General features: G+C 39.3%; 1 protein-coding gene across 27 annotated transcripts in view; it reads right to left on the reverse strand.

The window, feature by feature from the left end:
* Positions 1 to 21766, reverse strand: part of DLG1 (discs large MAGUK scaffold protein 1) — a 465475-nt gene that overhangs the window by 324911 nt on the left and 118798 nt on the right. For 26 of the 27 annotated variants that reach the window (XM_043492523.1, XM_043492520.1, XM_043492519.1 and 23 more), the window contains one exon: positions 6915 to 7079. The exons of the other annotated variant lie outside the window; for it this stretch is intronic. In XM_043492523.1, the coding sequence (XP_043348458.1) occupies positions 6915 to 7079 (165 nt within the window). The remainder of the gene's footprint in view (positions 1 to 6914; positions 7080 to 21766) is intronic. 27 annotated transcript variants of the gene reach the window in all.

Raw genomic sequence — 21766 nt, forward strand, 5'->3', positions numbered from 1 at the left:
TTGGCCACCCCACCGTCAGTAGACAGGATACTAGGCTGGATGGATCTTTGGCCTGACCCAGTATGGCCATTCTTATGTTCTTAACAGAACTATTTCAAATTAAGCAAACGCACATGACCCAACACTCACATTGTGTTCTCAACTCCAAACAGGTTTCAGAGTAGCAGCCGTGTTAGTCTGTATTCGCAAAAAGAAAAGCAGTACTTGTGGCACCTTAGAGACTAACAAATTTATTTGAGCATAAGCTTTCGTGAGCTACAGCTCACTTCATCGGATGCATTCCTCTGTATCTGTATGAGTTTTTTCATGAAGTTAATAGATTTCCACTCCATACGGCTAAATTCAGTGCCTTGCATAATGACAAGTTTCAGAGTAGTAGCCGTGTTAGTCTGTATTCGCAAAAAGGAGTACTTGTGGCATCCGATGAAGTGAGCTGTAGTTCATGAAAGCTTATGCTCAGATAAATTTGTTAGTCTCTAAGGTGCCACAAGTACTCCTTTTCTTTTAACCCAGGAACCTATCCTTGCAACAAAGCCCGTTGCCAACTCTGTCCACATATCTATTCAGGGGACACCATCATAGGGCCTAATCACATCAGCCACACTATCAGAGGCTCGTTCACCTGTGCATCTACCAATGTGATATATACCATCATGTGCCAGCAATGCCCCTCTGCCAGGTACATTGGTCAAACTGGACAGTCTCTACGTAAAAGAATAAATGGACACAAATCAGACGTCAAGAATTATAACATTCAAAAACCAGTTGGAGAACACTTCAATCTCTCTGGTCACTCGATCACAGACCTAAAAATGGCAATACTTCAACAAAAAAACTTCCAAAACAGACTCCAACAAGAGACTGCTGAATTGGAATTAATTTGAAAACTGGATACAGTTAACTAAGGATTGAATACAGACTGGAGTGGATGGGTCATTACACAAAGTAAAACTATTTCCCCAGGTTTATCCCACCCCCCACTGTTCCGCAGATGTTCTTGTCAACTGCTGGAAATGGCCCACCTTGGTTATCACAACAGAAGGTTCCTGCCCCACTCTCCTGCTGGTAATAGCTCACCTTAAGTGGTCACTCTAGTTACAGTGTGTATGGTAACACCCATTGTTTCATGTTCTCTATGAATATAAATCTCTCCACTGTATTTTCCACTGAATGCATCCGGTGAAGTGAGCTGTAGCTCACGAAAGCTTATGCTCAAATACATTTGTTAGTCTCTAAGGTGCCACAAGTACTCCTTTTCTTTTTGCGAATACAGACTAACATGGCTGCTACTCTAAAACCTGCAATATTTTTTAGATAGTTAATTAGGCTCCTGTAACACATGTATGAATGGCAAGGGCAAAAGCAAACACTCAGCTGACATGCTGTTCAAACAATGGGTGTCACAAGCACATGGAATACCACTGGTTTGCTTGTAAACTAAGATTCGCAAATATCTAACCTATTTATCCTGCAAAATAGATACCTCTAATTATGCTGTGACTCCACGTTCCAAGAAACAGGAAAAAAGTCTAGAGGTCCCTGAGCCATAAAAAGGATGAGCCATCCACCACCTCTGCTGTTAAAAACTAGACAAGGAATGTCAAAGTATAGACTCTGAAACCTATGAAGTTATATTTCGGAAGCTTCCACTAAAACCATTAATAATCATGTAAAACAAATCTCTTTTTGAACTGGATACACTTACATGAGATTAAATAGATCTGTGAATCCTTAAACCTCCTTCACTGAACACTCAGTTTCACCTTAAATCATAGACTCACAGAAATGTAAGGCTGGAAGGTATCTCAAGAGATCATCTAGTTCAGTCTCCCACACTCAGGCAGGACTAATTAAACCCATACCACTAAGTTACCTGTAAGCTGTGCAGCCATGCAGCAGACTATTCAGTACTGCGCAGGCACTCAGGGAACCCGCCCAAGGACCTGCCACAGCCAGGGAGCGGCCAGGGGAGGGGTGCCCCTTCCCCGGCCCCAAATCTGCTGAGGCGTGACCCAGACCCAGACCCAGACCCAGCCGCGGATGGAGCACCTGGACCTCTGGGGCGGAGCAACCCAGGCCCAGCCGTATCACAGAACCATAGAATCATAGAAGATCAGGGTTGGAAGGAACCTCAGGAGGTCATCTAGTCCAACCCCCTGCTCAAAGCAGGGCCAATCCCCAACTAAATCATCCCAGCCAGGGCTTTGTCAAGCCGGGCCGTAAAAACCTCTGAGGAAGGAGATTCCACCACCTCCCTAGGTAGCACATTCCAGTGCTTCACCACCCTCCTTGTGAAATAGTGTTTCCTAATATCCAACCTAAACCTCCCCCACTGCAACTTGAAACCATTACTCCTTGTTCTGTCATCTGCCATCACTTTAAACAGCCGAGCTCCATCCTCTTTGGAACTCCCCTTCAGGTAATTGAAGGCTGCTATCAAATCCCCCCTCATTCTTCTCTTCTGAAGACTAAACAAGCCCAGTTCCTCAGCCTCTCCGCGTAAGTCATGTGCCCCAGCCCACTAATCATTTTCGTTGCCCTCCGCTGAACTCTCTCCAATATGTTCACATCCCTCCTGTAGTGGAGAAACCAAAACTGGATGCAGTACTCCAGATGAGGCTTCACCAGTGCCGAATATAGGGGAATAATCACTTCCCTCGATCTGCTGGCAATGCTTCTACTAATACAGCCCAATATGCCGTTGGATCGGGCCCAGCCCCCCGGACCTGCTGGGGCGGCGCAGGTGGATTGTCCCAGGCCCAGCCACAGGTGGCTCGGCCCCGTTCGGCCCCAGGCATGGCTGGGGCTTCTCTCCCCTGGCATGCTGGAGCTGGGGGAGGGGTTCCTATCCTGCAGGGTCCTTAATCTAATGACAACCTCACTACCGTAGCTCATCTCGGGGCCAACCCCTCTCAGACAACTGTATTGTACATTGCTAAATTCTAGTTAAATTTCAAACGATAGAACAGGCTAGTTACCTTCAGTGGACATGAAGAACAACTTCATCACGGTCCTCTTTATCAAAGCCCTTAACGTATTTGAAGACTAATCATGACCCCTTTCAGTCTTCTTTTCTCAAGACTAAGCATACCCACTTTTTTTAAACCTGCTCTCAGAGGTCAGATTTTCTAAATCTTTTATCATTTTCATTGCTCTTCTCTGGACTTTCCAATTTGTCCATATCTTTCCTAAAATATTGCACTGAGAACTGGACACAGTAATCCAGCTGAGGCCTGACCAGTGCTAAGTAGGTTGGGACAATTATGTCCTGTGTCTTACAAACAACACTTCTACTAATACACCCCAGATGATATTAGCCTTTTTCACATACTGCAGCACATTGTTGACTCATTCAACTGCGATCCACTAAAACCCCCAGATCCTTTTCAGCAATACTACTGATTCCCCATTTTGTACTTGTGCATTTGATTTTTCCTTCCCAAGTTTCATACTTTTCACTTGTTTTTATTGAATTTCATCTTGATTTCAGACCAATTCTCTAATACATCAAGGTCATTTTGAAGTCTAGTCCTGGCCTCTACAGTGCTATCAACTGCTCCCAACTTGGTGCCATCCACAAGCTTTATAAGCACACTCTCCACTCCATTATACAAGTTATTAATAAAAAAATTGACTAGTACGAGACTCAGAACCAACCCTGAGGAATCCCACTAGACACATTCCCCCCAGTTTGACAGCGAACTATTAATAACAGTCCTCAACCCACGGCCCGCATGTGGTCCAATTAGCACAAAGCTGCAGCCCAGCTGTATCTTAAAGGTTGCCTAAGTGTCAACTGCAGCAGGATCTAGGGTCCTGGCTGCCCAGCCCAGTGGGGTCCAGGGTCGAGAGTCAGAGCTGCTGCCTGGCCCCATACAACAAGGTCCAGGTCGGGGCTGCCACCTGGCCCCACACAACAGGTTCCAGGTTGTGATTGGGGCTGCAGCACAGCCCTGCACAGCTGGGTCCGGGTTCGGGCTGCCGCCCAGCTGCCTTACCACCCAGCCCCGTGCCTGGCCTCACTCTGCTGAGAGGGTCTCTGGGTGGGGGAGGGCATAGCGATCTGTGGGAGGGCTTGGGGAGGCACTGTGGTTCTCAATCTGTGGCCCAGGTAACACATTCATAGATTTTAAGATTAGAAGGGACCACCATGATCATCTAGTCCGACCTCCTGCACAATGCAGACCACAGAATCTCACACACCCACTCCTGCGATAAACCTCTCACCTGTGTCTGAGCTACTGAAGTCCTCAAACCATGGTTTAAAGACGTCAAGGAGCAGAGAATCCTCCAGCAAGTGACCCGTGCCCCATGCTACAGAGGAAGGCAAAAAACCTCCAGGACCTCTTTCAATCTGCCCTGGAGGAAAATTCCTTCCCGACCCCAAATATGGCGATCAGCTGAGCATATGGGCAAGATTAACCCGCCAGATACCCAGGAAAGAATTCTCTGTAGTAACTCAGATCCCACCCCATCTAACATCCCATCACAGGCCATTGGGCCTATTTACCATGAATATTTAAAGATCAATTAGAATATTTAAAGATCATTGCGTCCCACAATGATAAATAAGTTGAGAACCACTGATTAATAATTACTATTGAGTACACTTTCAACCAGTTGTGCACTCATCTTTTAGTAATTTCATCTAGACCACATTGCCCTAGTTTGCTTATGAGAATGCCATGTGGGACTGCATCAAAACATTATTAAAAAATCAAGATACATCACATCCATAACTTCCCCCACACACACTCCAGTAGGCCAGGAAATTGGATTGATTTGTCATGATCTGCTGGACTATTCCATATAACCCTATTATAGGTTTAATAATTTCTTCCAATATCTTTCCAGATATCAAAAGTTAGACTGTCTGATCAGGTTTCAGAGTAGCAGCCATGTTAGTCTGTATTCGCAAAAAGAAAAGGAGTACTTGTGGCACCTTAGAGACTAACAATTTTATTTGAGCATATTTGCTCAAATAAATGTGTTAGTCTCTAAGGTGCCACAAGTACTCCTTTTCTTTTTACTGTCTGATCAGTCACATTTAATTTAGAAGCAAGTGACATACAAAATATTATTATTATATTATATATATATATTATTATATTATTATATTATATTATATATATTATATTATTATTATATATTATTAACTTCTAAACTAGCTGTTGCTGTCAGACTACTGAAGGAGCAAATTCTCTACATTGCTACATTTATCAACAGCAGATTGCACTTGCCACAAAATTGAGAGCCATTTTCTCATAATTTTTTTTCTTTTAAACCCAGTGGGGTTTTGTAAAATGGAAAAAGACTTAGGTGGATTAGGAACATGATGACTTTCTAATCAGTATTAAATAAGCTCTTAAACCAAATTTCGTACTTTGATTTTCCTAAATTTCCTCTTTCACATGTTTTTCTAAGATGACTGCTATGACTCAGATAAGGTTATGCATATCTGTCTTTGTAACTAAGATAAACTGCTCCTTGTTAAGCAAAAAAAAAAAAAAACACCACTACCTGGGCAAGTTGACAAGGCTGCTCTTCCTCCTATGAAACTGATATGCTTCTTCACAGAAAAAAACCCTCCACTCTACTTAGACAACTAAATACATCTTGCATGTCTCAGCTCTTCACAAAGCCCACTACACTGAGCCATATATTTTTGCTCAAGATTATAGCAATGTATGGTATAGACAGGTAGAGTGCAATAAAATCTACTTTTCACAGAGACTGGTTTTTTGACCATCTGCAGTATCTCTATGAAGGAAGAGCGAAGTATGATTATGCAACACAGACAAGCCATGTTCATACCTAACAGTACGTTCTCAAACTGTTCAGAAGAGGAAGGTACATCTAAAGTTCTGAATGCATTCAGTTTTGACAGTTCAAACACAGTAACTTTGCTGTTAAAGAGACACTGCTCCTATTATAACAACAACATGCAACATTTTTATACCCCTTCCCAGCACCAGTTTTATAACATCCTTTTAAAAATGTGGACACCTGAACCGCACATAGTATTCCAGTACTGGTTTCACCAATGCCATATAAAAAGGTAAAATCACCTCCTTACTCATACTGACTACCCCCCATTCATATCTAAGGATTGCATAATAGTCCTTTTTGCCACAGCACTATGATGGCTGCTCATTTTCAGTTTCCTGCCCATTATGATCTCTAAATCCTTTTCAAAAAGAAAAGGAGTACCCGTGGCAACTTAGAGACTAACAAATTTATTAGAGCATAAGCTTTCGTGAGCTAGGAAGTGAGCTGTAGCTCACGAAAGCTTATGCTCTAATAAATTTGTTAGTCTCTAAGGTGCCACGGGTACTCCTTTTCTTTTTGAGAATACAGACTAACACGGCTGCTACTCTAAATCCTTTTCAAGTCACTAGTTTCCCTGCTTAGCAATTGATCCAAATCATTCTGTGCTACTGCCCTCTTCTCAGCATTATTAACCATGCTGCCAATCTTTGCACAATCCACAAATTTTATGAGCAATGATTTTATATTTACTTGTATAACACTGATAAAAACATTGAACAGTATCAGACCTAGAACTGATTCCTAGGGAAACTCACTACAAACACTCCCATTCAATGATGATTTTCCCATGACAACTGCTTTTTGAGATCTGTCAGTTAGCCAGTTCTGATCCTTTTAACATGTTTATTGATGCTTTGTTTTTTAATAATTTTTTCACTCTGCATGTTATGTTACCAAGTCAAACACTTTACAAACATCTAAGTATATTACTTCAACATAGTTACCTTTATCAACTAAATCTGTAATTTCTTAAAAAAAGGTTTGTCAAACAAGACCTATTTTCCAAAATACCATAAGTTTGTTAAAGCAATAATTCATTGCTTCAAACACCTACTAAAAATAGTTTACATTAAAAAAATCCCTACCTTTACTGGTGAAATGTGACAGTGGGAAACAAATCCATGTATATTTTCAATCTGTGATAGGCTCTTCTCTGATACATGAACCAACTCTGGACCAGTCACCTCACTGGTAACGTGTGAAGAGCTATGCTCCTGTGAAGGTGCATCTTCATCCTGACACCGATATTTCTATAGAATATACAAAAATTTCATTTTAAATATTAGCCCCATATAGATGTTTACACAAACAAAAGAATTCTTAGGAAAATTACGGTGGTAGATAGAGTAGGCGTGCTCTGGTGCCAATTCCACTATTCAGAGATCAAAGTATATTAAATTCAAAGGAATACCATCAACTTAAACATCATGTCTAAATGTTTAATCTACTACGGTTACAAGCAACCTCAAAAATTCCTGTAACCAAAGACCAGTTTGTTTTCTTGGTGTATTTGACAGCAATTTGCATATAAGTAAATTTCACTATCTCCCTGGCATAGTCAGTTTCCCCCTTATTTGTGAAATCTTTCACACAGCAAAAAAGGATTGAAAAGTATTTTTAACGTAGGAAAATGATCATAACACAAAAATCAACAGGGGATTCAGCTATTGGGATAGTAACAAACTACTTTTAATTCTTTTTTTAGAACTCGGTAGATTTCAAATTCATGGTGTTCATTTAATGTTCAACATTTTTAGATTAAAACATAGAGGAAGAATAACTATTCTAGCCTTCATCTTCTCAAAATACATTTTTCCATGAAGACTACAAACTTTAGCCTTCCCAGCAGAAAAAAAAAGTCATACATGCATTTCAAAAAATATTCTAAGCCTTCAATAATACTTAAAAACCAAAGCAAACACATTATCTTGTTGCCATTATCCTTGTTCTCCCTTCCTCTCAGGTTTTAATCATTTATTTTAGATAATAAACTTTTCAGGTCATGAAATCTGTCTTTCAGTTACCCACTTGAACCATAGATATTTATGATACTAAATAATATTGATAAATTGTATCTCCCAGACTTTTTCTAAGTCAGCAACAAGTATACTTTTTTTTCAAATTTTTCACGCAAATGAAGCACTAAAGAAAGCTTAACAAATAAATCCTATATATTCACAGACTTGTACAGCACTAGTGCAAGCTTATTTAGTGCCCTACTGAAATGTCCCAGCACTGCCATGGAATGACTACAACTCAGTTGCCCACTTTAGCCTTGGCTTCTCTGCCAAGGCTCTGAATAAAGATGACTATTAGCCCTAAGTGCAATCGTGGGTTTTAGAAAATGGACAAACAACCAATTCATTTCCCCACAAAGCTGCTAAATGTTAGCAACTTTCTCACTACTCACCTGGCCAGGATGTTAACCAGTGGCTTAAATATAAGAAAATTATTTCCCGTTTCCTGATCTGTAAGTCCCCAAAAAACCTACTTTTCACCGTGCTTTTGAGTTTCTTTTGTCACAGAAAATTCTCATTTTTCTAATTTTCCAGACTTGTTAATGAGATTGTCTTTTTTTACTTTCTTACAAAAAGGTAATAATGCTGTTAGATGCATTTATTCTTTTCATCCAAAACTCTAAAATGTGGCACCTTCTCTAGCCTCTTTCCAGAAACATTAAACATTACTCACAAACTAAAATTTGTACTTGTTTCCAGTCCATTTCCAAATCCATCAGAGATCTCTCTCACAAACTACTGGGGATTTTCCCTGATTTCAGCCACCAGTGGCCAACCACTGGTGCACCTGCACCTCTACAAACCGCTACTGGAAGATACTGGTACAAATCACAATTTATACAGCAGATTTTAGCTCTTCTATATTAGGGATTTGCACTAGTGTGACTAAGCCAGTTGACTGATCACCAGTGATGAGAATCCCCACAGTAGATATGGTTCTTGGAGGGCGGGGGGTGGAGAAATAATATAAGCATTTCCCCACCCTCATCTGTTTATCATTTAGCCAATTCCCTATGCTCTTTAACCAGCCCATCCATTCATTTGCCAGATGATACCATATGTTAAAGCAGCAACTAAGTACATTTGTCTAATATGACTTTGTCGTGTGCCCATAAGAAGCACCTCAAACACACTGCCATTTTGAGTTTGCCAAACTTAACACTCTTACAAAAGTGTAAATGTGTATCTGTTTTACCCAATTACAATGAAAGCTTAGCAAGGACTAATGTTTCTTCTGTCCACCACGCTAAACTAACGTGAAAAATTAAACTTTCTAAGTTTCTAATAAGCAAAATAAACATTAAACATTGTTTCTACTATAAACAAAGTCTATTTCCAATTAAAACGAGGCTAAACATTTTTCAAATAAATTGTAAGTGTCCAAATAATAAATACTCTAATTTCTTAAAAATCTATAATAGTTGTATTAGGATTATATTTTTGAAAAGCCATTACAGCTGTAAACTTGAAAGTACCTGAAAATAATATGCAGTTCAGATAATTAATAGTTATTTGAAACCATTGTTTCAGACTACCACAGAGAGAGGAAATAAAAACCTCACACCACACACACAACTAACTGGATCTTTCAGTACAGCAGCCAGTTTCAAATTATCAATTTTTAACTTTAAAATTCATTTCCAAGAATTAGCAATAGAATCAGAAAATATTGGAATTTCCCTCTTACACAGCCACACATGAACAACACCCAAGCAACATCTTACCCTCACTACTGTCCCTCACGTGATAATAAAAAAGATTCCAATATTTCATGTCTACAAAGTTTACTAGATGAATAAATTAAAATTAGGAAAGCAATGAAATACAAAAAACTGACTCAACTGATTAATACATAAGTTACCATGTACGACAAGGTTTAAATGTTCAAAAAAAAATTTCTACTGACTTCTCCATACAGAAGAGAAGACCGCCCATACTGGGTCAGACCAAAGGTTCATCTAGCCTAGTATCCTGTCTTCCAATAACGGCCAATGCCAGGTGCCCCAGAGAGAATGAACAGAACAAGTAATCATCATGTCAGTGATCCATCCCAAGCTTCTGGCAACCAGAGGCTAAGGACACCATCCCTGCCCATTCTGGCTAATAGCCATTGATGGACCTATCCTCCATGAACTTATCTATGTCTTTTTTGAACACCCTTATAGTCTTGGCCTTCACAACATCCTCTGGCAAGGAGTTCCACAGGATTACTGTGCGTTGTGTAAAAACTACTTCCCTTTGTTTTTAACCTGCTGCCTGTTAATTTCATTTTGTGACACCTAGTTCTTGTGTTATGAGAAAGAGTAAATAAGCTGTTCTATACCCCTAATAATTTTGTTGCCCTTTTCTGAATCTTTTCATATTCCAGTATTTTTTTTTTGAGATGAGGCGACCACACCTGCACACAGGATTCAAGGTGTGGGTATACCATGGATTTATAGAGGCAATAAGATATTTTCTGTCTTATTATCTATCCCTTTCTTAATTATTCCCAACATTCTGTTCACTTTTTTGACTGCCGCTGCACACTGAGTAGATGTTTTCAGAGAACTATACACAATGACTCCAAGATCTCTTTCTTGAGTGGTAACAGCTAATTTAGACCCCTATCATTTTATATGCATAGTTGGGATTTATGTTTTCCAATGTGCCTTACTTTGCATTTCTCAACATTAAATTTCATCTGCCATTTTGTTGCCCAGTCACCCAGTTTTGTGAGATCCCTTTGTAGCTCTTCGCAGTCTGCCTGGGACTTAATTATCTTAAGTAGTTTTGTATCATCTGCAAATTTTGCCACCTCACAGTTTACCTCTTTTTCCAGATCATTTATGAATAAGTTGATTAGGACTGGCCCCAGTACAGTCCTCTGGGGGACACGGTTATTTACCCCCTCCATTCTGAAAACTGACCTTTTATTCCTACCCTTTGTTTCCTATCTTTTAACAAGTTACCAATCCATGAAAGGATCTTCCCTCTTATCCCATGACAACTTAATTTATGTAAGAGCCTTTGGTGAGGGACCTTGACAAAGGCTTTCCGAAAATCTAAGTACACTATATCCACTGGATCCCCCTTGTCCACAGGCTTGTTGATCCCCTCAAAGAATTCTAGTAGATTGATGAGGCATGATTTCCCTTTACAAAAACAATGTTGACACTTCCCCAACAAATTATGCTCATCTGTGTCTCTGACAATTCTGTTCCTTACTATATTTTCAACCAATTTCCCGGATACTGAAATCAGACTTACTGGCCTGTAATTGATGGGATCACTTCTGGAGCCCTTTTTAAGAACTGGCGTCACATTAGCTGTCCTCCAGTTATCTGGTACAGAAGCTGATTTAAATGATCGGTTACAGACTTCAGTTAGTAGTTCTGCAATTTCACATTTGAGTTCCTTCAGAACTCTTGGGTGAATACCATCTGGTCCTGGTGACTTATTACTGTTTAATTTATCTATCTATTTGTTCCAAAACCTTCTCTAATGACATCTCAATCTGAGATAGTTTCTCAGGATTTGTCACCTAAAAAGAATGGCTCAGGTGCTGAAATCTCCCACATACTCAGCCGTGAAGACTGAAGCAAAGAATTAATTTAGTTTCTCCACAATGGCCTTATTGTCCTTGAATGCTCCTTTGGCATCTCGATTGTCCGGTGGCCCCGCTGCTCTGCAAGTGCATTACGACACTACTCAATGCTGATAAAGAAGGACCAATTATGATTTTTAGTTAAATCAGTGTAAGTGATCAAATTCAGGTCTAGTAAAAGGAGAAATAAGGAATGCTGAAATGAAAAAGGGATTTCCGAAGAAGGAATATGACTAGGATTATAGGTACAGGTATATCCTATAAGAAAACAGGTATATCCTATATGAAAACTAACTCAGTCCTACTTCATGTTCAGCAAGTCGCTCAACCAAACAAGTTTGTTTACATTTGCAGGAGATAATGCTGCCTGCTTCTCGTTTACAATGTCACTTAAAAGTGAGAACAGGCATTCTCGTGGCACTGTTGTAGCCAGCGTCGCAAGGCACTTACATGCCAGATGTGTTAAAGATTCATATATGCCTTCATGCTTCTACCACCATTCCAGAGGACATGCGTCCATGCTGATGATGGGTTGTGCTCGATAATGATCCAAAGCAGAATGGACCAATACATGTTCATTTTCATCATCTGAGTCAGATGCCACCAGCATGAAAGCATGTCCTGTGGAATGGTGGCTGCGGCATGAAGCAGCATACAAATGTTTAGCATATCTGGGATGTAAACACTTTGCAATACCAGCTACAAAAGTGCCATGCGAATGCCTGTTCTCACTTTCAGGTGACATTGCAAATAAGAAGCAAGCAGCAGTATTTCCCATAAATGAACACAGACTTGTCTTAGCGATTGGCTGAACAAGAAGTAGGACTGAATGGACTTGTAAGCTCTGAAGTTTTACATTGTTTTGTTTTGAGTGCAGTTATGTTACAAAAATAAACTACATTTGTAAGTTACACTTTCCTGATAAAGAGATTGCACTACAGTACTTTTATGAGGTGACTTGAAAAATACTATTTCTTTTTTTTAATCATTTTAACAGTGCAAATATCTGTAATCAAAAATAATATAAAATGAGCACTGTACTTTGTATTCTGTGCTGTAATAGAAATCAATATACTTGAAAATGTAGAAAAACATCAAAAATATTTAATTAATTTCAATTGGTATTCTGTTGTATAACAGCGCAATTAATAAACTATTATTTATTATATAAATAAAAGGTATGGAGAACCAATTATAAACAGAGTAATATTACAAAACTTCACAGTGGTCAGACTTCTTACAAATAGGCTTTGTCCGCAATCAAACATAATAAAAATTACGACAGACTCCTCACTGAGGGGGATGATATTAAAGGCAGGTGGAGAGGTTACTGTGACAACCTGTATGCCTCACCAGTGTCATTCATAATTCAGGAAAACAGAAAAGTATGGACACAGTGTAGGAACCATCAATCCTGTGAGAGTACATGATACATGTTTTATGTAAATGAAACCACCTGGTATAGATAAAGTATCTGCAGAACTGTTAAAAGCAACTGGTGAATGTGGTACTGATCTTATGCAAAAAATTTGTAATTATGTACAGATGACTAGAAATTGGCCAGAAGACTGGACAAAGGGAATTTTTCTGTCCTTATCAAAGAAGGGAGACCTAATACAGTAGTAACTATTGTACCAGCTTCCTCACATTGCACACAAGCAAAGTTCTGCTCTACATAATCCAGGATTGCAAAAAACGAAGCATGAAAGCACAGCTACCACTACAAGAAGCTGGTTTCAGAAAAAGCCAAGATACATGTAACCAAATCACGAATATCAACCACATAATTTAAAAATGCAGAGAGTGTACAAATTGCCCATAAATCATGTGCTTCACTGGCTACTCAAAAGTGTATGATATCACCCAACATGATAGTCTTTGGAGCATTCTGGCAGACAAGGGGATTCCAAAGCATATCATTGAACTCATCGCACATCTCTACCACTGCCAACACACCATGATGTGAACAGCAGTACGTGATAGTAAGTAGTTTCCATTAGGCAGGGTGATGTGAAATAAGGGCATATTTTATAAGCATCTAACATATACACATAATTTAATGTGAAACAAGACTTGGCAGATTTTTGACAAAACGAAAGAAGCTGGGATCTCCACTGGCAAACACGTCTCAACAGACCTCAGATATACTGATGACGCAATGCTCTTTGCCACAATCACTGAGGCAATGTAACAAATGTTGGAGTATATAAAAACAGTTAGTGAGGAATATGAATTATTCCTGAATGTGATAAGAACATGTACATTGACATGACTAAAAAAATGCAAGTGGATATCACGATTAATAGACAAGCTGTAGAAGCAATAAATGAATTTAAAAAGGCTATTCCAAAGAAATCAGAAGACACCTAGGGATGGATCATTCAGCTATGGCCTCCATTAAGTAAGTGTGGAAAAACTGTGGAATCTCGAAATGTACACTTTTTCCACAAAAATTTATGTATGTGAATCCTGGGAAGTTAAGGCTGCTGACAAGAAGAAAAGTGAAGCTAAAAATATGGTGCTGGTGAAGACTCATGTGCATCTCCTGAAAAGAAAAATGACTAATGCTTATGTTAGAAATAATCAGGATGGATTTGATTTAAATCAAATTATGATTTAAATCAAATTGATTTAAATCACTAGTCAGGAAGACTCGATTTAATCATGGATTTCTACATAAAAATGAATACTTGTTGGTTGTTATGGCCTTAATATATATTCTTCACAATTCAGAGATAGATGTAGGTTTCATTTTTAGAAGGTACACACAATACATTTTTAAGTGATTTATTTTGAAAACTTTTCAGATTAGTTTTACAGCTATATCACAAAATGAATGATTGTTTGGTAATTTCATATACCAAAGCTAACTGAAGCAGATATTTATGACGTAATTGGGATGTGAACTATCTCCAATTCAACAGGTTAATCATTAATGTTTGGAGGATTTTCTTGCCATGCTCTTTTAGGAGGAGATCACCCTCAGACACACATTTAAATTCTTTCATTTAACTAAAACAACAAACATTATGTATTCTGGATTTTTTTCTTCAACAGCAAACAGAGTATTTTAACAAAAAAAAAGCATACGAATTTTTGAATTTAGTTAAACATTCAAGTTTTTTAAAATCAGGTTTGTTTTTGTTCAAAATTGTTTTTAACTAAAATAGTTAAATGAAATATTTAAAAAAAAAATTAAATCAACTATGTCAGCCAGGTGTCAACATGAGAAATTTAAAATATTGGCTTCTGCAGCTAACTCGGTCACCTTCACCTTCGTTTTCCTGTTTGTTCATAAACTGGAAAAGAAAAACCAGCTTTCCTGCTTTTTCAGGTCCCAAGCGATTTCTCAATTTGGAATGAATTACTCCAAAGGAAGAAAATATTCTTTCTACACCAGCAGAAGAAGCTACTGCTGTTCAAAGTGAGATTATTACTTCAAAGGTCTCTGAATCCAATTGCTTAAGTGACTTGCACCAGTTCACTGATGTGACTGTCTTTAAACATCAACATATATTTCTTGAATGGTTCAACCTTAGCTCCTAAGTTTATTATAGTTGGCATTATGGAGGGATGATTGCTGGATGTCCACGTCATAGCCAACTCCTCTTCTTCAGCAGTTAAGGTTTGACCCTGGTACCGAGTATTGAGAATATTTGCAAGAAAATGAGCTGGAGATAGTGCTTGTCCCATTCGTTTTTTTAATGCTTGTAATTTAATTCTGTCATTGCAGATTTCTCCTTTTAAGATATCACTCGTTTCCTTCCAAATTTCAACAGCATCAGCAATAAAACAGCTATTTCCCTGCATTTTGTGCAAGGCTACAGAAATAGGCTTCAGGGTACTCAGCATGTATTCAACCTCTCTCTTAAACCCAATGATGAGAACTTTGGCTGTAACAGTGCCATCTATTTTTTCCACGATTTTGTTCACAAACTATCATCAGATTAGGCCAGTTCTTGATACAGTGCTCAAAACAGTCCACTACTGAGTTCCATCGCACGTCTTGTGGGAGAGTTAGCTTGGTTCCTCCCACTTTTTTCAGAGCAGCTGCTGCAAAGTGGTTGTTACGGAAGTATTTTGCAATTTCAACAACATTAGCCTTTATTTCTGGAATACTGAAGTCTTTGGCTAAGAGGTGCATCAAATGAGCACGGCAACCGTATGTTATTAGGTTGGGACTCTCTTTTAAAAAAAAATTCTTCTCATCTAGGATACATTTGCGGCATTGTCTGTGACCAAGCTGCATACTAGACATTTTAATTTTTTTCACAGTTTGTTATAGCTTTTACTTCAACTTCTTTTAAGTATTCTGCTGCACGTGCATTTCCTGATGTATCAATTGTTTCTGTAAGGAAAACATCCCTTCTTCTGTCATCACACCAGCACATACAACAGGATCATTGTGGACATAGCTCCATCCATCAAGACTCAGGTTAACAATTTCACCCTCTAGACCTTTTGCACACTGCTCAATTTCTCTTTCATACACTTTATCCAGCAATTTGCCTACAATATCTGTACTGTATCCTGGGTGGACTATATCCTGGTCTTAATAACTGAAACCTGTTAATGAAGTGTGGGTTCTCAATCATACGGAAAGGAGAGTTTGTTGCATAAACAAATCAGGCAATTTTTTCATCAATTTCCTCTTTTTGTAATCTGCTGGTTCTTATCACAAACTTATCTATGGTTGTTTCTGTATGATGAAGATTTTTTTTTTCTTTTTGCTACAAGTGATATACTGTGGCTATGTGACATACATATTGGGACTGAAACACTATCACTGGCAGATAACTCTGAAACTATAGAAAATGATGGTGATCTTGAAAGTGGATAGTTTTCAGAGTCCTGTATGTTGAGGATGGATTCTCCTAAACAAAATAAGTCGATGCAGTTTTTTAATTATTATTACCATACTGCTTTTAGTATTACTCATTGCATTCACTCACACACAGTACAATTTTAAAGGTGAAATTGTAAAAGGAAGATCTGCCTATTTCAGCTATTTATTTTTTATCACAACTGCATCTAAAATGATAGTACCATAGAGTAACAACTATATGTTTTTGCTCAAACATAAGAATTCAAGAATAGTCCAGAAGGAAGACAGACCGTCCTTAAGAAAGAAGTATGAAATAAAAAAAGTTTACCACCCTGAAGATCCTGCATGTTCAGACATGTTCTTTTCATCGTCTTCAATTCAGCTTCCTCCTGAGAAGGAACACTTCTCGTGATGTTGTTTCATTCGGGCAACTGGGCCTTGCATTTCTTTGTTGCACTGTTTGCATTTTATATGCATGCCTGCCTTACCCACAGGTAGAGGAACTTTATTAAAATATTCCCAAACTGGGTCTCTTTTACGGCCTGCTGCTATTATAGATTTTCCCTTCTAGTGAGAGAATGGTATGGTAGATCTCAAATCAATAAAGGCTAGCTACACTCAGAAAGACCTCAAGATTTCTGGAATACGCTGCTCAAACAGTTTCACTTTTGTTTCTAGTGCCTGTCCCTCCCTTCTCACATTTATCTCCAGACTTCTTCTCCTTGTCCAGATCTATTCCACTCCAACAATCTTCATTGAACTTTTTGAAACTTTTCACTTTTAGAGAGAGGTAAGGGATTGACTCCGTGTACACAAATTTGCAGAGGGACAATAGGATTGAGATCTGTTATTTCTCACCAAGGGAAATCATGCCTCACCGATCTACTAGAATTCTTTGAGGGGGGTCAAAAAGCATGTGGACAAAGGAGATCCAGTGGATATAGTGTATTTAGATTTTCAGAAAGCCTTTGACAAGATCCCTCACCAAAGGGTCTTAAACAAAATAAGCAGTCATGGGTTAAGATGGAAGGTCCTCTCATGGATTGGTAACTGGTTAAAAGATAGGAAACAAAGGGTAGGAATAAATGGTCAGTTTTCAGAATGGAGAGAAGTAAATAGTGGTGTCCCCCAGGGATCTGTACTGGGCCCAGTCCTATTTAACATATTCATAAACAATCTGGAAAAAGGGGTAAACAGTAAACAGTGAGGTGGCAAAATTTGCAAATGATACAAAACTACTCAAGATAGTTAAGTCCCAGGCAGACTGCAAAGAACTACAAAGGGATCTCACAAAACTGGGTGACTGGGCAACAAAATGGCAGATAAAATATAATGTTGAGAAATGCAAAGTAATGCACATTGAAAAACATAATCCTAACTATATATATACACACACAATGATGGGTCTAAATTAGCCGTTTCCAAGATCTCTTCCTTGAATGGTGTCATTGTGGATCGTTCTCTGAAATCATCCACTCAATGTGCAGCGGCAGTCAAAAAAGTGAACAGAATGTTGGGAATCATCAAGAAAGGGATAAATAAGAAGACAGAAAATATCATACCGCCTCTCTATAAACACACGGTACACCCACACCTTGAATACTGCGTGCTGATGTGGTCACCCCATCTCAAAAAAGATGTATTGGAATTGGAAAAGGTTCAGAAAAGGACAACAAAAAATGATTAAGGGTATAGAACGACTTCCATATGAGGAGAGATTAATAAGACTAGGACTTTTCAGCTTAGAAAAGAGATGACTAAGGGGGGATATGATGGAGGTCTATAAAGTCATGAGTGGTATAGAGAAAGTAAATAAGGAAGTGTTATTTACTCCTTCTCATAATACAAGAACACGGGGCCACCAAATGAAATTAATAGGTAATAGGTTTAAAACAAAACACAAGAAAGTATTTTTTCCATGCAATGCACCGTCAACCTCTGGAACTCCTTGCCAGAGAGTGTTGTGAAGACCAATATATATAAACGGGGTTCAAAAGGGAGCTAGATAGATTCATGGAAGATAGGTCCATCAATGGCTATTAGCCAGGATAGGCAGGAATGGTGTCCCTAGCCTCTGTTTGACAGAAGTTGGGATTGGGTGACAGGGCATGGCTCACCTGATGATAACCTGTCTGTTCATTCCCTTTGTGGCACCAGCCATTGGCCACTGACAGAGGACAGGATACCAGGCATGATGGAGCTTTTGACCCACTATGGCTGTTCTTATGCTCTTATGTACTTAGTGCACACTGCCACCCAACAATAAAGAGGGAATTTTGGCTAATGACGTCCGGCTCACTTTATTCTCACAAACACAGCTATGAGATGGTTAATATCTACCCATAGCAGATGGGTCAAGTGTGGTTTTACTCTGAAAAGCAATTCTAAAGGAATCATTATTGTCAAGTTTAGGGAGCAAAGTGACAGAGAGAGAGACAGAAGTTATTTTGGGGAAGTTCTATGACCTGTGTTATACAAGAGGTCAGACCAGATTATCGCAATGGTTCCATCAGGTCTTGGAATCTATGAGGAGTGGCACACACCATGTTTATATGTTGACTTCACCATACACAGGCCATGACCATAGATACTGGCCCAGAAGGTATGCAGGCAGGAGTTGAGACCCCCTGCACCTGGAACGGAGACCTCAGCAGACAAAAACAACACCATCTATCTCCATTCACCTTCCCTCCCAAAAAAACATGTTGGAGGCAAAAACCCCATATGTCAGAGCAGAAGGAGAAGGGTGAGGCTGCTGCCCCAATCCAACCCTCTTACAGCTCTCCTGGGCTGAAGACAGCTCTTAGTCACAAGGAGCCACCCATCACATCCATCTGTCCAAGATGAGCTCAGCCGTAGCCCGAAGAAGCTACTGCTTCCTCCATTCAAACCAAGCTGCTACTGCCTGGTCTGAAAGCTCAGCTGTCCAGATATATGCTTCTGAACTCTGACTGTTTATAGGACTCAGCCAGGGAGAGGACAGGACAGAACAAATAATATGAAAACAGTGATTGTGGGAAGGGAACAAAAGGCAGGTAGCCAAAAGAGACAGTGACCTAGCGGGAGGTACAAAAACTCAGAAAACATTCAGGTTTTATAGTTAATCTTCATAATTCTCAATTATGGCATGGTGTACAAGAGACCAAGGTGTTCCATATTTTGGGTATCTACCATACACTTTGCTTGTCTGTGTCCATATGCTGACAGGTATTTCATAGTGAAGTTAATTCCTTTCATTCTGATACATCATATAATAAAACATTCTGCAAACTGGATTAGGCCTTCAATGACACCTGTGTAAATCCACTGAACACTAAAGGCCAAATTCTTTGCTAGTAAATTGGTGCAGCTCATTTGACTTCAGTGGACCTGTATCAATTTAAACTAGCATAGAATTTTGCTCAAACTCTATCACAAACATCACTAAAGCCATCATTTGGCCCACAGAACCTTTACTGTTGGTAGTGATGATGTATGAGAAGAATAGAACTCAGCTTGACTCCCAAATCGAGTTCACAGGGCTGGCAGTTAAATTTTTGTTAAGTTTATAAACTGAATACATTTGATAGTAAATCAGTAAGGCAAACACGAAAAGGTATTATGGGTTTTCTACAATACCTGTTCAAAGTACAACTAAGATTTTGAAGTTCTTGTACAGGATATGTGCACAATAAATGTAATGGTATTCAACTTATCCATTCAACCCATCAGAATTCACACCTTCCAGAGAGTATTTCAAACCTGATACATACATCACTAAGTCCTCCCCTCCAGGGATGAAGGTGTTTTTTTTGTTTGTTTTTTAAATAACCATTCTTTTAATGGGAAACCTCATTTAAACAGAGGACAGCAACAATCTCCAAAGACAGCCAAAAACAACTGAAGTGATTAAAACAAATAGCCTTAAATTGCAACTTCAACATAACTACATCAACAAAGAATTCAACTTCTCGATACTCTTACGGAGACAACACTCCAGATGGTTCATCAAGCAGAAAGTGAATTAATCAAAATCACATGTCCTCAGCTACCAGTTGGTCCACTGACAACACAAAAGACATGCATCCAATGAAGTTGGTATTCACCCACGAAAGCTTATGCTCCAATACGTCTGTTAGTCTATAAGGTGCCACAGGACTCTTTGCCGCTTTGACAACACAAAAGAACTGTGATAATTAAAATTCTCTCAAGAATGGAAAGAATGTTATATACAATGTAATCTATATTAAAAGCATACAGCAGCCCTCCCACACACACACACACACACACACACACACACACACACACTATAATAAATCTTCACTAAGTTTTGTGGCATCTCAGTATTAGTTGAAGAATAGCAAGTCACCTTCTGCACAAATATAAAAACAACAAAATCTCTAAAAATTAGGGCCAGAATTTTAAAAATACGGCCTTGGGTTTTTTCCATTTAACACATTTGCAACTAACGTTTTCACTCTTGCACTCAACCTTATGATTTCCATGTTATCAAACATTTCAAAAGAAAAAATGGTAAACAAAAAAAGAAATCAGGCAAACAGGAACATGCACAATGTAAGAAGAGGAGGGTCTCCTTTTCCCTATATAAAATCACAATCTCATTTTGGCAAGAAAGTCAGTAAGTGATCCGGGAAGGTCCTGGATGACTCATGGCAATCCCGGGAGGTCCTGGATGACTGGAAAAAGGCTAATGTAGTGCCCATCTTTAAAAAAGGGAAGGAGGAGGATCCTGGGAACTACAAGCCAGTCAGCCTCACCTCAGTCCCTGGAAAAATCATGGAGCAGATCCTTAAGGAATCAATTTTGAAGCACTTAGAGGAGAGGAAAGTGATCAGGAACAGTCAGCATGGATTCACCAAGGGCAAGTCATGCCTGACTAACCTAATTGCCTTCTATGACAAGATAACTGGCTCTGTGGATGAGGAGAAAGCAGTGGATGTGTTATTCCTTGACTTTACAAGTTTTTGATATGGTCTCCCACAGTATTTTTGCCAGCAAGTTAAAGAAGTATGGGCTGGATGAATGGACTATCAGGTGGATAGAAAACTGGCTAGATCGTCAGGCTCAACGAATAGTGATAAATGGCTCCATGTCAAGTTGGCAGCCAGAATCAAGTGGAGTGCCCACCCCAAGGGTCGGTCCTGGGTCCGGTTTTGTTCAATATCTTCATTAATGATCTGGAGGATGGCGTGGACTCAACCCTCAGAAAGTTTGCAGATGACACTAAACTGGGAGAAGTGGTAGATAAGATGGAAGGTAGGGATAGGGTACAGAGGGACCTAGACAAATTAGAGGATTGGGCCAAAAAAATCTGATGAGGTTCAACGAGGACAAGTGCAGAGTCCTGCACTTAGGACGGAAGAATCCCACGCACCGCTACAGACTAGGGACCGAGTGCCTAAGCAGCAGTTCTGCAGAAAAGCACGTAGGGGTTACAGTGGACGAAAAGCTGGATATGAGCCAACAGTGTGTCCTTGTTGCCAAGAAGGCTAACGGCATTTTGGGCTG

This window comes from Dermochelys coriacea, chromosome 9, assembly GCF_009764565.3.
Source record: "Dermochelys coriacea isolate rDerCor1 chromosome 9, rDerCor1.pri.v4, whole genome shotgun sequence".
Lineage (NCBI taxonomy): Eukaryota > Metazoa > Chordata > Testudines > Dermochelyidae > Dermochelys > Dermochelys coriacea.